We start from the raw sequence: 23,481 nt of genomic DNA, 5'->3' as shown, positions 1-23,481 counted from the left end.
TTGTAGTTTTTGCTACCAAAGGTGGCCCAAACAGTTATTAGATTTAGGAGGCAATCACTTTTTCCACACAGGGCCATGTGGGTTTCGATTTTTTTTATCCCTTAATAATACAAAGTTTCATTTAAAAACAGCATTTTGTGTTTAGGTTGTGTTGTCTAATATATTAGTTGACTAATATTTACATTTTTTGATGATTTGGAACATTTAAGTGTCACAAACTTGCAAAAAAAAAAAAATTAGGAAGGGGGCAAACACTTTTTCACACCACTTTATATTATAGTACGTTTCCATGCACTAAATTAGTCAGATTACTGTATTAATCTGGTTTCCCCATTTTTTACACAGCGCGATGTCCCCGTTCCTGTACTATGGAACTTACGTTTCTTTCAGTGTGGGTAAAGGTTTGGCTTTTCCGGTTGACTTTTTACATCACATATAAACAAAGCATCCTAGCCAGCATTGCCAGTCACTTGTTATACAGGGTGTATTTAAAAAAAGCAGACTCTAAAAAGTAGCCACTAAAGTTCCAATTGAATATTTTCATGAAATGTCTTTATTTGCATATTTTGGTATGAATGTCATCTTTCGGTCCATACCAAAATTGATTGCATAATTGCATGCATGACTGAACACAGGTCCGTTTTCTGGTGGGCCAAAAAAAAAAAAAAAATCCTCTCAAAAATTAAAAGGGTTAAAATTTAAGGGCCACCCTTCAACTGTGATGCAAAATGAGATTTTTTGTTCTTTGTGTCAGTTTTTGTCAACTTAGTCCTCACTCAACTTGACCTCGGATGCAAAGTTGCGCTCTCCTCCCCATGTCCTGCGCTGCTCGCCTGATTATTCTCCTGTCCCTCCGGAGGATGTTAACTTCAGCTCTGATTCGCTGTTCAATGTCGTCGAGGTCATGTGGTGGGTTACATACACTTGTGATTTGAGATGGCCCCACAGAAAAAAGTTCAGTGGTGTCAAATCAGGTGACCTCGGGGGCCATTCCACTGGGTGGTTCTAAGCAATAACCCTTTAATTTTTGGGAGGACATTTTTTTTTGCCCACGGGAAAACGGGCCTGTGTTCAGTCATGCATGCAATTATGCAATAAATTTTGGTATGGACCGAAGGATGGTGTCCATACCAACATATGCAAATAAAGAAATTTCATGAAAATATGAAATTGTAACTTTAGTGGCTACTTTTTGGAGAGTTACTTTTTGATACACCCTGTATTGGGCTTGCTTTTTTTGTAAAGATGCTTGCAACTCCCCAAGTTCCCTGTTGTTTTTGGCTTGTTTTCAGAGAGCTAGTCACTTGTTTCTGTCATGAGACCTGGCAACATGTTTCGGAATGAGAAAGACTTATACGAGACACATTTTGTTAGTGATTAATGCAAAAGAATTACCTGCCAGAAACAACTGTTGTCCTCTATTGAATTTATGACGAGCATCCTGACCTGGCTGGCTAGCCATTTGGATAGACACAATTTTATGTCACAAAGTACGACCGTTCGCCTTCCTTCATTCACATGTACTGTACTTTATGTCTTTAATAGCCACTAACTGTAGACAGAGTTGTCTGTTTTTCTCCACATTCATGAGGGCAACAGTTTAGATCGTAGCTAAATTTACATCCACTGAACATTGACACATATTAGCTACTAGCAATGTGCACACAGAGAACATTTAGCAATTTCTACACAATCATGAACCACTTGGCCACAATTAATTGCGGGTTACATCCTGCCATGGAGACTGGTGTGTGTGCAGAACGCCGGCTCCATTCCAGTAGCGCACACATGCAAGAGAGAGAACTATTTTCCAATCACAGAATCTAGGTATGTTAATCTGACTTTTTGAAAGTCAAACACCATGTAATTAAGGTGTTTACATGCATGTTTAAAAGCTAGTTTTACGCCAATTCATGCAATAATCTGGTTTTATTAGGGCATGTAAGATTGTTTTCCACCGAACTTTATGGGTGGGTTAGTTGTCATTGTCTAATTTGCATAATTAGCCATGACGTACTTTCATTTTAGATTCTCCAAAAGTGTCCAGTAAGGTTAGGAAGAGTTGCTACATTTGTCGCTTTGTTTCTCATCTACAAAACGTGTGCGTGAATTTCTGTACGCAAGAAAGCCAAAATGTGCAAACGGACAAAAATATTCAGACTAAAAAGTGGCGCACACACACATTCATGCAATTTGTGTTTTTAGATCTTACCTTGAGTAAAAGTGTGCATACGCAACTCCACCTCACGTCACACCCTCACCATGCCTCCACTTCATCAGTGCAGAGTGACTCATGAATGTCCATATTTAAACAGCCTTGATTGCGTTGTTCTGTCATTCAAATCACAGCTGATAAGAAGACGTTGAGGATGAATTTCCTGTTTCATGGAACAGAAATGGCATAACAAATAAAAGAAAGGTGACTGACTTACAGCACTGCATGCAAATGCATCAAGGCCAATTATGCAAATTCATCGATTATGTCATTACATCATTGGGGCAGCAGTATCTCCATCCCAGTCACTGATTTTGTGTCCTTGAGCAAGACACTTCACCCACAATTGTCTCCAGTGACGCCTCCACATTATTTTATAAATGTGAATGAATGGACTGTAACATTTATGAAAGATAATGCAATTTAATCTTGAGGTCATAACGCACCCCTCCATGGTACTAAGCTGGTACTAGGGTTCACTCCAAAAAATGCTGCTACGCGATTGTCAGCACCTGTGGGTACCATAAGGTCAAAACAAGATTCAATAGTAATAGTAGAAGTGGTCACTCACACAGGACACAGCAAAGGTTACAACTTAAACATGACCTTTTCTCCGTGTAATGTGGAGTTTGACTTGAACAGAGGAGGACGAGAAATTTGTTTTTAGACCCTGCCAGAGGGGTGGTTAATGTCCCTGGAAGGAACAATACCTATGAGACTATGGGGAGCACGAGGCTAAAAGGATGAGCTGATAATGGCTCACCAGGGTTTTTTGGAAGCTGTTGTTTGTGCCACTCCAGCTTTTCCTCCCAGGGATATTTTTCAGCTTCAGGATTACAAGAGTTGGAGTATTTGATGATGATTTCAGTGACATAATAGGTCCTTGACTATTTCTGATTTGTGATATGTTGTGTGGCGAGTGTGAGCGTGCTGGGACACGCTCAAATTTGGTATACTTTCCCTCCTCTGACAGGAGCGGTAGAGGTGGGCCAGAGGCCGGCACAATTGTTCATGTACAGACATTGTGAGGGTGCCAGCTATATTAAGAAAATATTTATAATTTACAGAGGCACCATCCTGAAACAGGGACTAGCCAATTCACTGATTGTTGTATTAGACTATGTTCACACTGCAGGCCACTTTCGATTTCGTAATATGTATCCTTTGCGACCGCAGTCTGAACTTGTATTGCCGTGCGAGAGCTGGGGAAAGGTACTCACAGATGTAGGCAAAACTTGTTCTTGTGAGCTGAAAATGATTTCAGAAATCAGCGTCTGTGAAACGGCTCACGTCAATGTCCCACCAGTCCTGGGTCTGACTCCTGAGCACCCACACACTCCTTGGAATCGACATCGCAGCAAGTTCCCCACAAACTCCCATCGTCAAAGTCTTGCCCTCTTTCTTCTTAAGGGGACTTGTTGAGATGACATCCCCATCAGCAGCGTAGTGCATCAACAGTGACTTTTCCCCTACTTTGTCCCAGGAGCCGAGTTCTGGTTGGTTTTTGGTGTGGAAGAAAATAGTTCCGGCTAGTTGGTGGGCTCACTCAAGTATAGAGTTTTGCTTCGCAAAACAATATGCGTTCAAAAAAGTAATACATTTGCATCACAAAACTGTTTTCCACGAAAAAGTCAGACCTCACAATTGCTCGACGTTATTTTGTCTCTTTTTGTATCAATCCATGCTGCAGCCTGCGTATGTGTTCCACAGTTTTTTAAATCCTTGGATGCCGACCCCTGCAACGTGAGAGAGTTAAAGTGAGAGATAGAAAGAAAATATCAAAAAAAATTGTACGGACTTGTAATTATATGGGGCCGCATCTATAAAAATGTGCATGGAAATCTGACTAAAAGTCTGCCAGAAACCCAAAATGTGTGTACTGACAAACATATTCAAACCTATAAAACGTGGCGTACGCACACATTCACACAATTTGTCCGCTGTCATCTGTGTGAATGATGGAGCAGGGCAAAACGGAGGCAAAACTATATTATCGTTAAATTAAACAATATCAAGGCACACATTTCCATTTTTAGTGAGCATGTTTCTACATTTTTTTTCTAATTGATACCACATTTTAGATCAATATAAGCACAGCAAAATCTGTTTAATTTACAGGTGGATGCAAAGACTCAAAACGGGGATGAAGTCATGTCGAAAATTAATTGCTGTAAAAGTATTTCACTTGATGACATTAACACCATCAAACTATTAGGTACCTTATAATTATTTTATGAGGAACTGATGTTATTATAACTAATGTGTTATTTCAAAGCACAACGGAAGAAAACCCCATCATTTGTAGAAAAGCAAAGAGAAAGTTTACGCACACGGTACTGACACTGTCTACTAACAAAGGCCATGCATGGTAAATAAATGTTGCTATTGATGACATACTGATGTGTGTACTTATTTTTTGATAAATTGTCCAAAGAAAAGGGAGAAGCGAAGCACTGAGGACATATTATCTCTGTCTCGTAAACTTTTTAGTAGTAGAAGTATTTGACAACCTGATGTTTGTTATAATTAATATTAATCGAACACATAATATTATAATGATTAGAAAATAAAACGATGAAATATTCAAGTGCTGTGTTGTGTTTTTCGTGTATCTTTTAGTCGGGATGCTATACACTCGTGCGTAATAGTGTTTATGATGAATGAAAAATGATATCCATGCAAAATAGCAACAAGTTCCACAAATGTTTTTAAGTCAATAACAGCGTGATGTTTTCATGCAATGATCGATACATCTTTCTTAGATTCCATTACATGTTTATTTCTAACATATTATTTCACCTCACCACTTAAAATGTGCGTTGCCTTTTTGCCTTCAAAAAGTGCGTACACTATCTTCGAAGGTGGCATACCGCTGCGCACATTCCCACACGAGGTTGTGTTTTTATAGGTGACATACTTTGCGTGGAAAACGGCATATGCAACTTTTTGGTCCCGTTTTGTGGGTACGCAAGCTTTATAGATGAGGCTTTCTGAATCGCCCCATGTATTCCATTGTTTTCCTGTCACAGACATTACTATTAGGCAACTTTACGAACTATTGGCTATGAAGTGGGAACCAAAGTGGCCAGGATGAAACAGCTTTGTGTGTGTAGTGCACACTTCAGCGAGGACGATTACGTACATACACGCCCAAGACAGGAAGAAACTTGTTTTGAAGAGTTCTGCTGTTCCAGCACTCCAGGTAATAACTAGCTATGCTAGGTAATTAGATGCCGCCTACTACCTTGTTTACAAACGGTATTGCACTCAGAACAGGCCATCATGAATCATATAGAAACATTGTGTGCAGCAAATCACCAAATGTCGTATTTTCAGTGAAGCATACAACATAACATAACATTATATGATGACTGTTATTATTATTGTTGTTGTCAGCTACGTGGAAGTGACGTCGTCTCCGCTTTTCTATGAGTATGCTTCCAGTCACAATATATTTGTTAGCTGTATGTGAATTTATACAAAAAATAGTGTAATTTGGAAATCAATCAAAATAACATGGAAAAAACTAAATATAGTAATAGTCTACTCACAGCCATAGCTGTGGGTCTGGCTTCAGCATGGACCACTTCCCTGTCCCTCCTCTCTCTCTGCTGGTTCTAACTCCATCTGATGAAGTTGGGTATCAGTGTTTTCTGGTTCATAAAGGTGTCCCTTTGGCTTTGTGCTGGAAGGAATGTTGCCATCACGTAGTCGCACATGTTTGCTTCTACTATCCCAGCAGTAAACGCTGTGAAACAGGGGATGTAATGTGTGCAACAGCAGACAGCTGGCAGCAGCGCATAGTGATACAAAGGGAGAGAGGTCTGAATTTTTCGTTGAAAATGGTTTTGTGATGCAAATTGTATTGCTCTTTTGAACGCATGTCGTTTTGAAAGCAAGCCCTACTTTAGAGAGCCCACCAACTAGCCGGAACTACACCAAAAAACGTCCAGAACTCGGCTCATGGGACAAAGTAGCTGGAAAAGTCATTGTTGATGCACTACACTGCTGATGGGGATGTCATACAACTTCATGTCAAAAAATTCAAAATAATGCTGCGTGATATAATGTGGTTAAGAAAATGTTCGCTCCGGTTGCTCAAAATCCTTAAAATTCCCACAAATGAGCGAGGACTGGGGCCATGTTTACTTCTTAAACGTACTGAACCACGTTTGTGCGTATGCACAGTTCATCGTCGCTGTGTAATACAAGTAGTACATCATAACAGTTACATAACAGTTGCATACATACCTCAGTTTTAATGTAACGGTTCAGTTCATTTTGGGCACCAGTGCAAAACATAAAACTGCTTATCTTTTGTGTAAACATCTTTAATTGTTTTTTAAAATGAAACAAAAAATGGAAACTGATGGCAGGTCATTCTCCTGATATCATACCTCATTTACTCGAGTACAGCACACATAAAACAGTAAGTATTTTCCATTAGGGATGCAACTAACAATTATTTTCTTAGACGATTAATCGGAAGCCTGTTTTGATTAATCAAATAATCGGTTAGGTCCCAGACGGACCAAATCAATATAAACCAAACACAAACAGTTAGTGGTTTGGTCTGCAACATATCAGAAAATAGGCACGAATGTTGATCACAGTTTTCCGAAGTCAAAGCTACGTCTGCTTTCATGGATGACTAAGGAAATTAAAGAATATTCACAATTGAGAGACTGAAATCACAGGCTATTTACATTTTTAAATTAAAAAACGGTTAATCGAATAATAGTTGTCGATTTAATTGGATAATCGTTTAATCATCAATTCATCAGTCAATTGTTGCAGCTCTGTTCTTTGTAATCACTGATTCACAATAAACACAACATGTAAGGTAAACACTTATTCTAAAGGGAGGTGTGTGTAAGTAACTAAGGGAATCAGAGGAGTAACTACTAAGAGAAACCAGTGGGGGGAACAAATACACAATAAAAGGAAAAAAAACGTAACATTCGAGTTGACTCAAATCTTTTTTTTCTCCCATGTGGCTTAGATATGCATCACTGCAGTGTAGTCAGAGAAAATAATATACTGTATATCCCTTTGAATTATCTCATTCAGCCAAGTCATTGTATTCTCATTGAATAGGACATTAAATCGATCGCAAATGGACTGTCCAGGTTGTCTTAGAAGATGTTTTGCCTCTCATCCGAGTAGGCTTCATCAGTTCATGCTTAAGTATATATACAGTACTGTATATCATCAGTTGTGAGAAATAAATGAAATAATCAATTGCATATAAAAACATTGAATAGTAAATCCAAAAGATAGTCCAGGAAACTCTAGTGGACATGGATCACTTTATGAAAATCTATAGGAGCCAGTGGAGTAGTGCTGACTTTCTCTGCTTTTTGAACTGAAAAGTCAGTCCTGACAAATTAACCATATGTCTGCAAAAAAATTACTAGGGATGTCGGGATCAGGCCGATATCAGTAAAAAAAACAAAACATTAGGGTTATATTGGCCTGCATCTCAAAAAATCCAACATTGGCACTCTGATACAAGCAGTCGATTCCAAACTCCGGTCCGCTGCTTCTATTCAGCAGCGACTGGATAAACCCCGTGTGAACACAACAACAGTGTTTGCTAGCATGCTAACAAAGTAGCATGGAGCAAGAATGATGCCAGCCTTGTGGCAGTAACAAGACGTTGTAGCTGAGTGCAATACTTCGACGGCACAGAACTGGGGAAGTTTAATATGACCAACCTCATCGCGCAACGCAAGCGGTATCACACGGGAAACTCCCATGGGACGGCAATAAGTCATTAGGTTTAACAGAAAAGAGCGAGCCCTGACAGTGATGAGTAATGTCGGGTTTAAACTTTTCACTGAGCACCTCGAACCTCGCTATATTATGCCCAACTGCCACTATATTGTGAATGAAACTATAATCCACATGTTTAAAGAAGTAAAGGGGCGAGTTTTCTCATACCTACTGTTGCTGCTTGTTGTTCTATGAGTAATATCACTTTATCAAGCCTTTTTCAGCATTACACACTACAAAATAAGTCATAAAAGTATGTATGATTTGTGCTTTTTTAATATTTTACACTACAAAATAAATAGTAAAAGTACGTACCATTCATGTTGATATCGCGTCAATACCGGTATTGGCCGATATTCAATGCTACAATATCAGTATCAGATCAGAAGTGAAAAAACTGTTTCGGGACACCCCTAAAAATGACCCTAAATTATACCTCCAAATAAAAAAAGTGTCAAACAGCACTCTCATTTTGAAGCCTGGAAGTGTGTTGTGTTGAGAATGCAACAACAAATGTGCCTCGAGTCCTTATTTAACTCAGACCTCGCACAACGTCAGCGGGCGTCGAAAAACGCTTGTTTGCATTAGTAGATTCCTTCTTTATTGGCCAATTCCGTGATTCTGTTACAGAAATCATAGGGCCGTAAGTGTTCAGCCATTCAAATTGGTTTCAGGATTCCTTGATTTCAGAAGCTGATGCTGCTATCGCAATGATCTTCAAATAATAAAACCTAATAACCTGGTGGCAGTGGCTCAGGAGGTAAGGCGGGTAGTCCACAAAATGGAAGGGTGGTGGTTCCTCCATCCATTGTGTCCCAAGACACTTCACCCACCTTACCTCTCGTGCTGCCCCCACTGGTGTATGACTGTGAATGAATGTTTGGTTGTGGTCGGAGAGGTTGTAGGCTCGAATTGGCAGCCATATTTTCATGTTCTACAGCTATGTGACTGAGGAGTGAATGAATAATGGGTTCACTGTGAAGCGCTTTTGGTACCTTGAAAGGCGCGATATGAATCTAATCCATTATTATTGTTAACCCTTTATTTACTTTTTTGCTGCAGCTTCCTACCCCAACTGAGACTCTCTCGAATATCTAAAGGAGCAGGATGACAATATGGCCCAGCTGCTGGTACCGCCCGGTCCTGACAGCTTCCGCCCCTTCACCCCAGAGTCACTGGCTGCCATTGAGAGGCGCATCGCTGAAGAGAAGACCCGGCGACCACAGGCAGAGCGTTGCAGTGATAGCGACAATGAAAACGGGCCCAGACCCAACAGTGACTTGGAGGCAGGGAAGTCACTCCCCTTCATCTATGGGGACATCCCTTCAGGTCTGGTGTCCACTCCTCTGGAGGACATGGACACCTTCTACGGCAATCAGGAGGTTTGTTTTAATCCACCATAAAATGTTCTAACCAGTCACACGGAACAGCCCTTTTTCAAAAAATGTCTATCAACCAACTGAAACGAGCTTGAGACCATCTTAGATATTGGACAAATTAATTGTCCAAATTCAGGTTCTGCATCCTCCGAAGGACCCACATGTTTGACGGCACCTCTGAAAGCCATGATCGGCCAGCGTTAATTCCTGTGGTCTATCCCTCGGGACACTTTCTATTTGCGTCATTTGGTCACATCTTTACCCATACCCCTAGCTGCCGACCAGATCTGCAAAAGGAGAGTGGAAGTAGAAAATAGGCCAAGTAAAAAATGAAGGGAACAAACACACAAAATGTGACATTATGGAGGCAAAGTTGTTTTTTTTTTAAATTTAGGTTTCACTGCCTGCTCACGGTGAACATTGACCAAGGCTCCCCCTTGTCACTGGTTCTGTTCAATATTTTTATAGACAGAATTTGTATTGTTGGTGAAGCCAAGGCATTGAGGGTGTCTGGTTTGGGGGGCTTAGGATCTCGTCTCACTCCTTATCAAGCTGTGACCTTCAACGTTTACTGGCAGCTTCTAGGGTGAGACTCAGCACCTCCTAATCTGAGGCCATGGTTCTCAACCGGAAAAACATGGATCGCATTCTTTGGGTTGGGAGTGAGGTCTTGAGTGAGTGAGGTGGAAGTGTTTGAGTATCTCTGGGTCTTGTTCAGGAGTGAGGCATCGGCACAACATCTGCAGTAATGCAGAGCCTGAAGGCAAAGCTCTCAATTTACCGGTCTATCTTCGTTCGTATCTTCACCAGTGGGTGGTAAGACCACAGATACAAGTGGCCGATATTAGGCTATACGGATTCACTATTAGAGATAGGGTGAGGAGCTTGGTCATCCAAGAGGAGCTCAGAGAGTAGAGCCACTGCTCCTTAAGAGGGCATCTAGTTCTGATACATTTTGGACTCCTCCCAATCCAAAAACACGCTGTAGGGATTTTATCTCACGTCAACCCAAACCCTCTCAGTGCAACTGGAGAAGGTGGACAGAGACCATAAAGTCTGGCCTTCCCAACTGAGACTGCTGCTGGATGGCGGTTTGGCTGGACAGAGAAGAGAGGCCATTCGTTAGTTGATTAATCTCTGGCTCAGAGGTAATTTGATATATTAAACCATAGTGCCGAGCGTATTTGAAGAAGACTTAGCGCTTCACCAAATTTAGATCAATCATGTCAACAGCCTTCAAATGCACACTGAGAGAGATGCAGACCCCGAATATGGACGCAGCCTTAGACTAATTTAGCTTGATCTCACACACATTTTGAGAAATGCACATACAGTACCAACATATTTCATTGTCTTTCACTATTTTTTGTCTGTCTTTTTCAGACTTTTATAGTATTGAATCACGGAAAGGCAATCTTTCGTTTCAACGCCACTCCTGCCTTGTATATTTTGAGCCCCTTCAACCCTCTGAGGAGGATTGCTATTAAAGTTTTAGTACACTCATATCCTTTTACAGTTTTCTATTGACATGGATTCAAAAGGTTTAGCAGACAAAATGAGATGCCTGAATGTATGCATACAGTAATGAAATGTGATTTGCTCGGTCATATCAGCATTTTGTTGAAATGCTGCATTGCAGAAAACTTGACTCAGTGATTCCAGACCTCTGTAACAGAATACACCTCGAGGTTTCAGTTCCGACTGGAGAAGTCACTTGGAAATACAGTATGTGTGATGTAAATGAATGACATTATAAAATATTAGGGTTGTGAAAGATAAACCAGTACAACCGGTTTTACAAGCAAGAGATACGGCTGTGTCGCTAGCAACCTCTTCGATCGATAAGAATCAGCCATAAATCATTTTATGGCAAAGTCAATTGATTGTAGAGACATACATCAGGTATCGCAAGACGAGATTGCCCGCGAACGATTCTGGTGCATGCGCCAGAGCTTACCATGGCTGAAGACGAGAATTGATGTAAATAGTAGCAGTGCGCTACGGCTAGCTAGTCAAAATTTTGAACCATATTTGGATTTTAAAAGAAGGATGTAAAACTCGACAAAAGCTGCGTCATCTGTGTCACACGAATACGGATATTTTAAAACCGCATATTTTTCTATGGCCTCTCATCCACACGCATACAGAGGTTTTTGTCTTTAAAAACGCAGCTTTTGAAAAACTCCACAATTATTCCCGCAATGATGAGTTCTTTCTTGAGCGATAAAATTAACTACACTTCACAACATTGTTGTGATAATCAACATCTGCTCCATTTTTTACAGAACGTGTTTCATCCATTTTCAGTTTTAATATTCAATCAATTTTGCCGACAAATGTGAAATAACATACGGAAAAGTAACGCTACTTCGCTAGCAGTCCACATGTAGCTTCTATTGTACATTGCCATGTTTATTCTAATACGTCTATGGAAATTACGTCATCAGCGCCTCTGATAGGTTAAAACTGCCTTAACAGACTATGGCTGCAGCGCCCCCTTACTTTGGCATGCGCATGACAGCCTGCATATTTGTATTCGTGTGGATAGGAATAGTTTTGAAACGTCACCGTGTGGATAGAGATTTTTTTGACACCGGAGAGGAGCATATGTGTGTTTTTGAAAATATCCGTATTTGTGTGGACATGGCCTTATAAAAATGGATTCTAAAATGTCTTGGCAGCCAATAGAGAGAAAAGAGAACTGGAGTGATATGAGCGTGTTTGAAGCATTAGTGAGAAGGTGAGAAGCTGCACTTTGCGCCAACTGGAGCCATGGGTGGAGGGAGTGATTTATTCCAGTATCGAGGGATTTACAATAATCGAGCTTTAAGCTAATGAACGCATTAACTGCTTTTTGTTACTTTATCACAGTTAATCGGTTTTAGAGCCGACAGTGATAAGTGAATTTATGCAAAGTAGGATTCCTTCTTTATAAATGGAATATTTTCATAGTTTATTTATATAATCTATTTACGACCTTCTAAATACGTGTTTTAGCATTATTAGAACCCGTTACACATGAAATAACACCCCTATAGTGTCTTTTAAACTTGTATTAAACATAGTATACATAGTAATAGAAATAAGACAACTTAGACATAAATAAGTCACTTCAATTGCTTTATTAACAGACGGAGAGCAAAGGACCTGCTGTCGGCCACGACTCATGCCAGTCACTCACACTCTCCACACTGCTAACACTCAGCTAAACACAGTCAACTGACAGCTGACGTCACACACGTCACTTCCAGGCCCAGTTCCTTAAAGATGCACACAACAAGTCACAGTCACAGTTGCACTACATATCACGTCTTCTGCTTATATTTGTATTTTTGTTCATTTAGCAATTTTTTGCTTGAAAATGCTTAATACACTAGGTTCTCTACTTACGAACATCCGACTTGCAAACATTCGGAGATACGAACGCAAGCTGACTGGTCTATATTTTCATGTATTTTGTCGAAAATTGCGATAATTTGTCATTTGAATTAGTTCAAAAATGGCGCTCTACAGTGCTACCGTATCATCTACGAGGAGAAGAAAAGGAAGACCATACAAACTTCCATTGAAAGCTTCTTCAAACGTAGATCTGCTACTCCTGCACCGTCGTCACTAAGTGACTCGCCACCAATGCCAACACCTTCGTCTGCACCTTTGTCGCCAATTCCTTCCACCTCAGTAGTTTCCCCTGCACTACCTCTTTTAGAAGAGTCTACCGCCGACGATGATTTTTACTTTTTTCAATAACTCCTCCTCCTCCTCCACCACTACCACCAACTACGTACTGTATGCTCGACCACTCCTCTTCAAAGGTAAATAACATTTATCATTACGTATTATTATATCATTTTTATTATTATTGTTTTTTTTCATTAATTATCCTTGTTTAATATTACTACTGCATACAAACTCATATTTACATGCATACGCATATACAGTATGTATATATGTATACACGTACATGTAGTACCTACATAATTGGTAATATTACCTTTTGTTCGACTTACGAACAAATCGACTTGCGAACGGTCGTCTGGAACCAATTGTGTTCGTAAGTTGGGGACCGAGTGTATAGGCCAAGAATACGCAAAATTTGCTTAAATATGTCATGAAAATAATGTAACATTATTGTCAAGATCAACAATTGTTCACCATAGAATTGTATCGTATGTTCTGTTTTTTCAAATTTATCGTTTTTGAATGGTATTGTAACCCGTATCTCTGGGTGCATATCGAATCGTCTATCACAAAGAGATGTACAACCCTATAAAATATGTTGGTGATGGGTCATTTTGTCTTTACTTTTCACTGACTTGTCAGATTGGATATATACTTTGAGTGGACTATTCTCAGTGCATTGAATCGATTGCAAACCAGACTGTTCAGGTTGTCTTAATCCGAGCAGGCTTCATCAGTTCATGCTCAAGGACTAGATAGGACAACTCTAGTCTGGGGAGCTATTCTGCCAGAATATCATCTGAAGCGGGACTTACATCCCGACGTATGTGTTACCACACGCCCAAGCATGTAGAGGAAATAGGGTATCAGAGGGGTTGCGTGGCTGCGTGCAAGGTTTTCCTGCATGCACGCAGAGATTAATTTGCATCCCAATTTTCTTCCTACGGGCTTTGCGTGCTGTCTGCGGGTTTGAAAATCCATGCGGGAAATGTGTGTGTCTCTTGCAATTTTCCCAATTTTCGCACGTAGCCAGCACATAGGAGGACGTACATTGGGATGTAAGATAACCTCAACAGTCCAGTTACGATCGATTCAATGCCCTGCGAATACAATGACCTAGATGAATGAGAATATTCACTTACTTTGAGATTTTCTACTTCCCAGTAGTCCTGAATGCAGCAATAGTGAATGACAAATGACAAACATGCATAACACTTTTACATTTTTGGATGTTTTTGTTGTTTCCAATGGCGGTTTCTCTGAACATCAGTTATCTACAGTTGTATTGCTCCTTGACTTGTGTGTTTCTACCATGTTCAGCATGTTGATCATGTTCACCATCCTAACCAACTGTGCTTTCATGACCCTAAGTAACCCTCCGGAATGGGCCAAGAATGTAGAGTAAGTCTTTGAGCTCTGTATTAAGGTTAAGGTTGTGTGTAAAGGTTCTTTTCAAAATTCATGTTAACGGAGTACAAGTGTGAACGCAACTTTATTTTTTGTCCTTGTTCTTTTTTTTGCCAGAAACACATTCACAGGGATTTACACCTTTGAGTCCCTTATAAAGATCCTGGCCAGAGGCTTCTGTGTGGGGAAGTTCACATTCCTGCATGACCCTTGGAACTGGCTGGACTTTAGCGTCATCCTCATGGCGTAAGTATTTTGACAAACACTTTTATCTTGGATCATTGAGTGTGAGAAAAACTCTTTGGAAAACAATCAAAGTTATCAACTCTACTCCGTCTTCATGGACGTGAGTCAGGCCGGTTTATGCTTCTGCGTAGACACAACGCCATCGCTTCTGCCGTCTTGAGCCTTTCGAAGTTCTGTGTTGGGGTTGAGCGCGTGCCGTGTAATTCTCTGCCAAAACGCTACGGGCAGTTTTTTACGGCGAGTCAACTTAGTGGGCAACCATGACGCTCATCGACTCATCTACTGTATGTTAGCTTCCTTCGTTGTTAGGGAACAATGGCAATTAAGGAGAAATGGAGAGCGTTGTGGCGCCGGAACTAATCAATGCGTCACAGCAGTTTTTTTTATTGGAAATGTTCATCTGAAATGAATGGAGAAGGCGTATACACACAGGAAATTATGTGCTAAAAGCTGACCAATCACAGCCTGTCGGGTTAACCTGAGTTTCGATTTTTTTTGGAGGTGCACATCATGCTAGTCAAGATGGTATGCAGGGGCGGGAGCAAGCTTAGATGTAGCATATGTAGGTGCCTTGACGCAGAAGCATAAACCAGGCTTTAGTATAGCTCTGACCACAAATGCATCCTCCTTCAATAAATGTAGCTACTCTTCTTAAAAATGTCAACTAAAGCCTTAGCCGTTCCATGTTTTTGCCTTTGTCAATTTATAAATACAGCATACTTTATATACAGTATATGACCGATTACTTATCTGAGCAGTGTGTTTTATTCTCCAAAATGATTATACACACCTGAACAAAACCTTCGGACCAGAGGAGAATTACCAGTATTTGTCATTTTTGCACTGATGGATTGTAACCACAGTGAATCAACTGCATGATTTGGCTTAGTTTTTACACCAGATGTCCTTCTTGATGTGATGCAACTCTCCCATTTATCCGGGCTTGGTACCGGCACAGTACACCTCCAGTGGTTGGGTTATAACCAGATTGTAAGTAGAGCATCAAAATCGTAAATCAGGGGTGCCCAAACTTTTTCCAACGAGGGCAACAATGTGTAAAATGAAAGCAGGCAAGGACCACTTTGATATTTTGTTAAGCAAATGATAAGAAGTTATATATTTACTGTATTTCAAGAAAAAAAATGCACCTCAGCTTTGTGATATGGGTTAAAACGCCTATTGTTAGCATCAACTTCGCTCTTTGCTCTATTTTTGCTCTTATTTTTTTCAAAATGGTTCAACTTTCTTCTGAAATAATCTTTGTAAATATTTTCCTTTGAAGATTATGACTTATTTCCATAATATTATAACTTTTTGCCCAACCTAATTTTCCAAAAATTACAACTTTATTTTGTTTGTTTCTCATAATATTATGACTTTTAAAAAATAGCATTTGTTGTAACCGTTCAACTCTAAGCTACTAAAATGACACTATTTTTCCTCCTAATATTTAGAGTTTATTCTCGTTCTCGTAAACTTGCGACTTTTTTCTTGCTAGAATATGCCTTTTTTTCTTGTAAAATTTTGACTGTGTTTTCGTAAAATTACAGCTGTTTCTTTCCATTTCTGCTGTTGCTGTTATTTGATTTTCCATCTAATTCAACTTTTTTCTCATAAATTGTCTTCTCGTAATTATGATTTTCTTCTCACCATATTTTGACTTTATTCTCGTCACATTATAACTTTTTCTGCAACCTAATTTCCCAAAAATTACAACTTTATTCATTGTTTTGTTTGTTTCTCATAATAATACGACTTTTAAAAATGTCTTTTTTCTCCAACATTTCAACATCAGGGCTGCACGGTGGCCTAATGGTTAGCATGTTGTGGTGTTTAGTCAGAAGATCTGGAAGATCTGGGTTTGAATCTCCTTTGAACATCTCTTTGTGGAGTTTGTGTGTTGTCCCCGTCCGCCTGTGGGTACTCTGGCTTCCTCCCACATTCCAAAAACATGCACGTTAGGTTAAATGAAGACTAAAAATTTTCCATAGGGATGAATGTGAGTGTTAATGGTTGATTGTCTATATGTGCCCTACGATTGGCTGGCAACCAGTCCAGGGTATATCCCGCTTCTGGCCCGAAGTCAGCTGGGATAGGCTCCAGCATACCCCTGAGACCCTAGTGAGGACAAGCGGCATAGAAAATGGATGGCTGGATTTCAACCTTATGCTACTAAAATATTATGTTTCCTCATAATACAGTAATACTACATAATTTTTGTGAAATTACAACTTTTTCTCGCAAAATTGTAACTTTTTTCTCTTTATATTTTGACTTTATTGTTTTAAAATTACTGCTGATTTTTCCATTTTTGTGAATTATATTTTTAGAATGTGCTGTGTGCCAGTAAAGAAAAGAAAAAAACAGCTGCCGGCCGCAAATGGCCGCCAAGTCACAATTTGGACACCCCTGATGTAAATAGAAGAAAGAGGAGCAAGAGAAAATTGATTTAAAACATTTAAAACAGGCTGCTCATCAGCTAATTACAAGTTTTAAAAAGTCAAGTGGTGGACCTAAACAAGTCAAGACAGAAAGCATTTTTGCCTTTGCCAAAAGGAGGTCATGACAGTGACTGTCTGACAGAAAATGACATGAAGGCCAGATTTTACTCGCCAACATTTGCTCACACCAGCAGGAAGATGCAAACCCGGAAGACCCCTGGATCTTAAAATTTTGTTCAGTTGCATATTTGTGCCCATTCTTGTTTGATGCTCTATCATAAATGTGTACTTACTGTAATTCTGCAGGTATATAACAGAGTTTATAAACCTCGGCAATGTTTCAGCCCTGCGCACATTCAGAGTATTGAGGGCTTTGAAAACTATCTCCGTGATACCAGGTAAGGCCGCCCGAGTTTGTCCCCCCCCCATATGTGACCAATTGTGGTCCTCCTACCCTTCTCTTTTTCTTGACCCTTACCCGTTGTTTAGTCATGGCATTGGTGTAGATGTCCGTTTTGTGTGTGCGTGAACGTATGCATCACCGTGCAAACACTGTGTAAATAACCAAAAGACTAAAGATGCCACTTACTGTACGAAGTTGTAATGACAGGAGGAATTATTATATTATTATAGGAATCATTCTAGGACATAATTCAAACAGGAGTAGATACAAACAATTGCAGTGCCAGCACTGGAGAGAGCGATTAGTGGCCAATGAAAGTTTAGTGAAGGCCAATTAATTGATCTCAGAAAAGAAACCATGTTCTGCTTTCTTTTCTGACTTCTGTCAGAGAGGTGATGCAATTGGTGTAAACTTCCCTTATTTCATTGTTAGGCACTGTTCCTGTTTGACAGTCCAAAAATGCTTGATACAGTGTTTCCTCGCTATATCGTGGTTCACCTTTCGCGGATTTGTTGTGCAATTTTGCATGTTTTTTTTTTTTTTTTTACAGCATATGAACGTGTTCTGTGTCCTTGTGGTGTATTAGAGCGATCTGTCGGTGCTCTGTTGTATGTGTCTGTTATTGTATTTACTACTGCTACCAGTAGAGGGTGCAGTATACTCATGTGAGAGTTGAAGAAGTGTGCAGCTCCACCTAGGCTCAGTATGTGTTTATGTGCCTGTACGAGCATATTAGGAACCCACGGTAGACTATAGCTGGCTCAATTTAGAGCCACAACAGTCTTGTCAGGTATGAGAGAACCCGCCCATTGTGTCGTTTCCTGTTGTGGTCAATAGTCGCTAGCAAACTAACTAACTGTGTGAGCTGCTTGCTAACCGCCAATAAACAATAGAAGAAAAAGCTCACTGGTTAAATGATTCTTCGGTTCAAGGAGTAGGACAAGGAGGAGGAAAATACGACGGCAGGAGCCATAAAGATATTTATTAAAGATATTAAGAGTGAATATGCGTGAGTCATTTAATAATTTCTTGTGTCCAACCTAGTACTGTAGATTGATCATTAAAATTCAAATGAAATTTGAAGTTTGTGAGAAAAATGTGAGAAAATGTTAATGCCTGTCTGAGAAAAGTGTACAAAGTGAGGGGTTTTACAGCCTTAAAACGTATATAATAATTGTAAACAAGTAAAGTTGGCTACTTCGCGCATTTCACTTATTGCATGCTATTTTGGGAAGCTATCCCCCTCGATAAATGAGGGAACACTGTACTTAAAACCTGAGCCAGACTATCTTCTTTAGTTTTTAGGTTAGTTTTTACTAATCATTCCTCCATCATTCTCCCATTCAGGTTTGAAGACCATTGTGGGTGCATTGATCCAGTCAGTTAAAAAGCTGTCGGATGTGATGATCCTGACAGTGTTCTGCCTCAGCGTCTTTGCTCTCATCGGCCTCCAGCTCTTCATGGGTAACCTGAGGCAAAAATGCGTGCGCTTGCCGATTGCCAGCAACGCCACCAACAGCAGCGACACTGTTGGTGATGACAAGCTACTTTTCAACAGCAATCTGTCAGCGGAAGTCAACGACACATTCCTGAACAGCACAGGGGGCGACTTTAACTGGACCGATTACATCAGTAATGACCGTAAGACAAGTTTACGTTATGTGTCGATGTTGAGACGTGTGGTAGTTATGTGTGTGCGTGTGTGTGTGTGTGTGTGTGTGTCGTAATGCAACAGCGACAATGTGAAAACGACATTTTGGATGTCTTTTTCGAGCAAAATGGCCCAGGGTCATTCCAGAGGTCAACAACGAATCGTAGGCTGCTTGAAATCCTTCTACGTTATATTTCCACCACGTGTACCTCCTGTTTTATGCCTTCATTCATTCAAATACAGGAGTGTGTTTAGCTTCCAGCACATTAAGCTACTGTATTACCCTACAATGCTCCAATGAAAGAGTGGCAAGAAGTGGTATTTCAAATTTTTAATCAATCTGCTTTCTTGTCTTTTAGGTAATTACTATTACCTCCCTGGGCGCAGGGATGCTCTGCTTTGTGGAAATGGCAGCGGGGCTGGGTAAGTCTTGAGAAATGATTTCCTATAGTCTTTTACTCATGGTTCATTTAATTGCAGAGCAGTCCCAACAGGGACATTTGTCTTGGTAATGAACATTAATAACCACTAGGGGTGTAACGTTACACGAATTTGTGATCAGTGCGGAACCGTGTGGGAACACACAGCAAGACCCGCTGCTTGTCGAGAAGAGCGATACGTGCGTTCATGTTAGCCAGTAAGGTCAGAAAAAGTTGCCAGGTTTGTCGCTGGTTGTCTTTTTGAAAATTAGTACCTTGTGAGGTCTGATTACTCGCTAAATATATTGTAGCGTCTTGTGTAAGAGTACTGTTACTCAACATGCCCTGCGGTGTGTAGACAGGGGTGAAATTTGCAGTTTGCTGTCTGTGTCATGCAATAATTGAGTGTTTGCCAAGCTGATAGCTGCAAATAAAGAACACTTCCTTTAGCAAGCCGAAGTTTGCCTCTGGCTAGTTTCATTTATTGACCTACATTGGATTGCTTTTAGCATCTTTAATGCACAAAATTTATCAAAGTGGCCCCCAGTCCAATTTTTCTGCATATGTTATATCTATATTTGTATTTTTTGTTTGAGAATTTTATTGATTGGCTAATTTAGCAGTTTGTAGTTTTATGTTTTGCCTTTTTTTTCTTGAATGTATCCAAAATTAACTGAACCATGACCTTGAAACTCAACCGTGATTATAGCGTACTGTTACACCCCTAATAATCACGTATACTTGTTTTTTGCCACAAAACCAAGATTGTGCTCGAGGACTTTGCTGTGCCATAGAACAGTGGTCCCCGACCTTTTTTGACCCACGGACCAGCTTGTGTTCCCACAAATCTCCCGCGGACCGGGGGAGGGGGGGTTGTACATTATAGGGATCTAATTTATCTTATTTATTGTGTATTGTGTAAAACTAAGACATGAATAACATCAAATTAAAAGCACAAAATGAATGCCGATCCACCATCCACCAGTTCAAGTTCCAGCCAAGTGTTTCCAGAAAGATTATTACATGGCTGTTTGACGTGTGTGGTAAAAGGCAGTGTGCTAGCATGAATTAACTTGAGACAAATGTGCACATTAGCACTCAATAAGTCAACAAAACTTACCTTTATGCATTCCCACATAGTATCAGCATTTGACACCAAATATGAGGTGAAAGAAAAATGGTAAAAATACAGTAGTAGTCTATCTGTGCGGCATGAGATGAAGTTAGCACAGGCACAATGGACATGCGTCAAGTGAGACGGATGTAACAGAGAGAATCCGGCCACTTTTCAAAATAAAACATAAAAAAACAATGAAAATGGAAATTATTTTTTTTCTGTGCGGCCCGGTACCAAATGACCCCAGTGGTCCCCTGGGGACCACTGCCATAGAAGACAGCGGTGTCCAAACGTTTTCCACCGAGGAGCCACATACTGAAAAATGGGTGCACGTCGATTGTTTGTAAACCAACACATATACTGTAGATATGCTCAGAAGTTATATACAATTTAAGAAATAACTGCTTTGTGGTAAAGGTGAAAAAGCGTATCATTAGTACGTACTGCGGTCTTGTCTCTGGTCTCTTTTTTAATAATGATCTTCATTTTTTTTTCTTGTAATATCATGACTTTATTCCCATAATATTGTGACTTTATTCCAAATACTATTATAACTTTTTCCCCAACCAAATTTTCTAAAAATGACAGCTTAATTTTGTTTTATGTTTGTTTCTTATAATATTACGACTGAAATAGTATTTTTTTTTGTTTTAGTATTATTGTTTTAGTATTATTTAGTATTGTTCATTCTCATAAAATTGTAACTTTTTTTTTGTTAGAATAAGGGTTGGGCATCATTTGAATTTGAACGATTTGGTTCCGATCTCAATTCCTCATTTCGATTCCAGTTCCTAACGATTCTTAATTCCGGTGCTTTTATAAGGCAGGATTATGCATCCATGTTTGCATGGATTACATGAGGGTGCTCGTCAGAGTTCTTTTTGGGTGAAATGTCTGAACTTCCCCATGAATGTTTTTAATGATAAGAACGCTTTCACAAAAGATGTTTACTTTTAAAAAGCTTGTGAAAAAAATTCCACATATGCTGTTGTTTATGTGTTAGTGAGTGTGTGTTGCTGCAGGCACTTACCTGGGTGCAGAATATCAAACAACTTTGTCTATGAGTCATGAGCTACCATATTAGGACTGTTAGACTTTGCTGCCTCAATATTGGTGTAAGGTAATTTTTATGGCACCTTTATTTTGTTACCACAACTAATGAAGACCGGAAGTGTGTTGTGTGCGTTGAGAAGGTCTCTTGACTTTTACTAACAGAGAAGCGCTGTGTACATGAATAAACTAGCATCCTGCAGTCGTGGCTCCCACCCTTTATTTACATGTTTCCATGATATCAGCGGGCATCCCGAACACCTCGGTTACATTGGCATGGGGCACTCTGTTATTTCTACACCATGAATCCGTAGGTGTTTAATCATGTTGGTCGTGCACCCTCTTTTGCATATCTTTGTGTCGCAATTGTTGCACTGAGCTGACCGCTCTTTTTTAATGAAGTTAAGGCAAACATTGCAGCCACTTCTCCTTGTTAGTATTCTCCGACTTCTTCTTCTTCCGCTCAGTGGACTGGGCATCAAAACTAGGAATCCAATTTTTAAAAATGTAACGATCCCAGTGGAATCTGAATGTTAGTCCTGGTTCCCATCTGTCGGAGACAGGTTATAAGTTTGTGTGTTTAGGCTGTACTGGTGTAGAGGGGCGTGGTCATGTGGGCACAGGTGGGTGTGCGTGCTTACACACGTGGAAGCCATAAATGGTGCGCACTTACTTGTGCAGAGGAGGAGAGAGAGGAAAGACTGGGAAGCCTTTTTGTTGACCGCTTTGTCACAATTTACATTCCTGTTTTGTTATACATATTTCATTTGCATTACCACGTTACCTTACACTGCTGCACGCCATCTGCCATTACTTCAAATGCAAATTATCTATTTGCTCTCCCGGTTTGGTCTCATCATTATCAAAGTTTATTATCATAATCCCACCACACCACAGTATCCTGTTCAGTGTCTCTGTTAAGCGCGTCATCAAGACGGAGGACCCATCTCGACCCTCTCAGCAGCAGAATGTACAAGGAGGCCGCAATACCATCGATGCTCGAAACTTGATGCCCAACCCTAGTTAAAATATGTCTTTGGTCCCTTAATACTTCGGCTTTATTGTAAAATTACAGCTGCTTTTTCCATTTCTGTTGTTGTTTTTTCGATAATTACTTTTTTTATAATTAACTATTTAAACTGTCTTCTTGGAAATGTTCTTCTCATAATTATGACTTTATTCCCATAATATTTCGATTTTAATCTCATATCTTTTTCCGCAAGCTAATTTTACAAAAAATTACAACTTAATTTATTGTTGTTTTTTTTTTTTGCAAATAACACATTTAATAAAATTATGTCTTTTTTCTTTAATATTTCAACGTGATGCTCATGAAATGATGTCATTTTTCTTCATATTATTACAATGTTATTCTCCAAAAATCCCAACTTTTTCTCATTAGATTAGAACTTTTTTCTCATAATACTTTGGCTTTATTTGTCACGCTCCGTGTCAGCCGGCGTGAGAGCGTGTTTACGTTCTCTGTTTGTATCTTAGTTCCGGCCTTCATGCCTTTATTTTGTTGTACTTCCGTTTTGCTCCATTCTGTTTTTCACCGCCTTTATGTTCCTTTCTACATGTGCCGCCGCTTATTAGGGTTTGATGATTTAGTTCAGCCTGTGGCGGGTGTCTTTTGTTGGATCGTTGTGCTGTAAGCCTCTCTTTTACTGGATCCCTGTTTCTGCTGTGCAACCTGAATT

The 23,481-nt window shown here is 39.8% G+C and overlaps 1 protein-coding gene across 3 annotated transcripts in view; it reads left to right on the top strand.

The window, feature by feature from the left end:
* scn1lab (sodium channel, voltage-gated, type I like, alpha b) overlaps positions 1-23,481 on the top strand; it is a 79,824-nt gene that overhangs the window by 13,796 nt on the left and 42,547 nt on the right. The window contains exons 2-8 of one of the 3 annotated variants that reach the window (XM_054795588.1): positions 9,053-9,372; positions 10,753-10,871; positions 14,359-14,448; positions 14,572-14,700; positions 17,448-17,539; positions 18,892-19,185; positions 19,555-19,618. In XM_054795588.1, the coding sequence (XP_054651563.1) occupies positions 9,106-9,372; positions 10,753-10,871; positions 14,359-14,448; positions 14,572-14,700; positions 17,448-17,539; positions 18,892-19,185; positions 19,555-19,618 (1,055 nt within the window). In that variant the 5' untranslated portion in view covers positions 9,053-9,105. The other 2 variants (XM_054795678.1, XM_054795769.1) reach the window with 2 other exon arrangements.

This window comes from Dunckerocampus dactyliophorus, chromosome 1 (genome assembly GCF_027744805.1).
Source record: "Dunckerocampus dactyliophorus isolate RoL2022-P2 chromosome 1, RoL_Ddac_1.1, whole genome shotgun sequence".
NCBI lineage: Eukaryota > Metazoa > Chordata > Actinopteri > Syngnathiformes > Syngnathidae > Dunckerocampus > Dunckerocampus dactyliophorus.
This window is presented reverse-complemented; position numbering and strand designations above follow the sequence as displayed.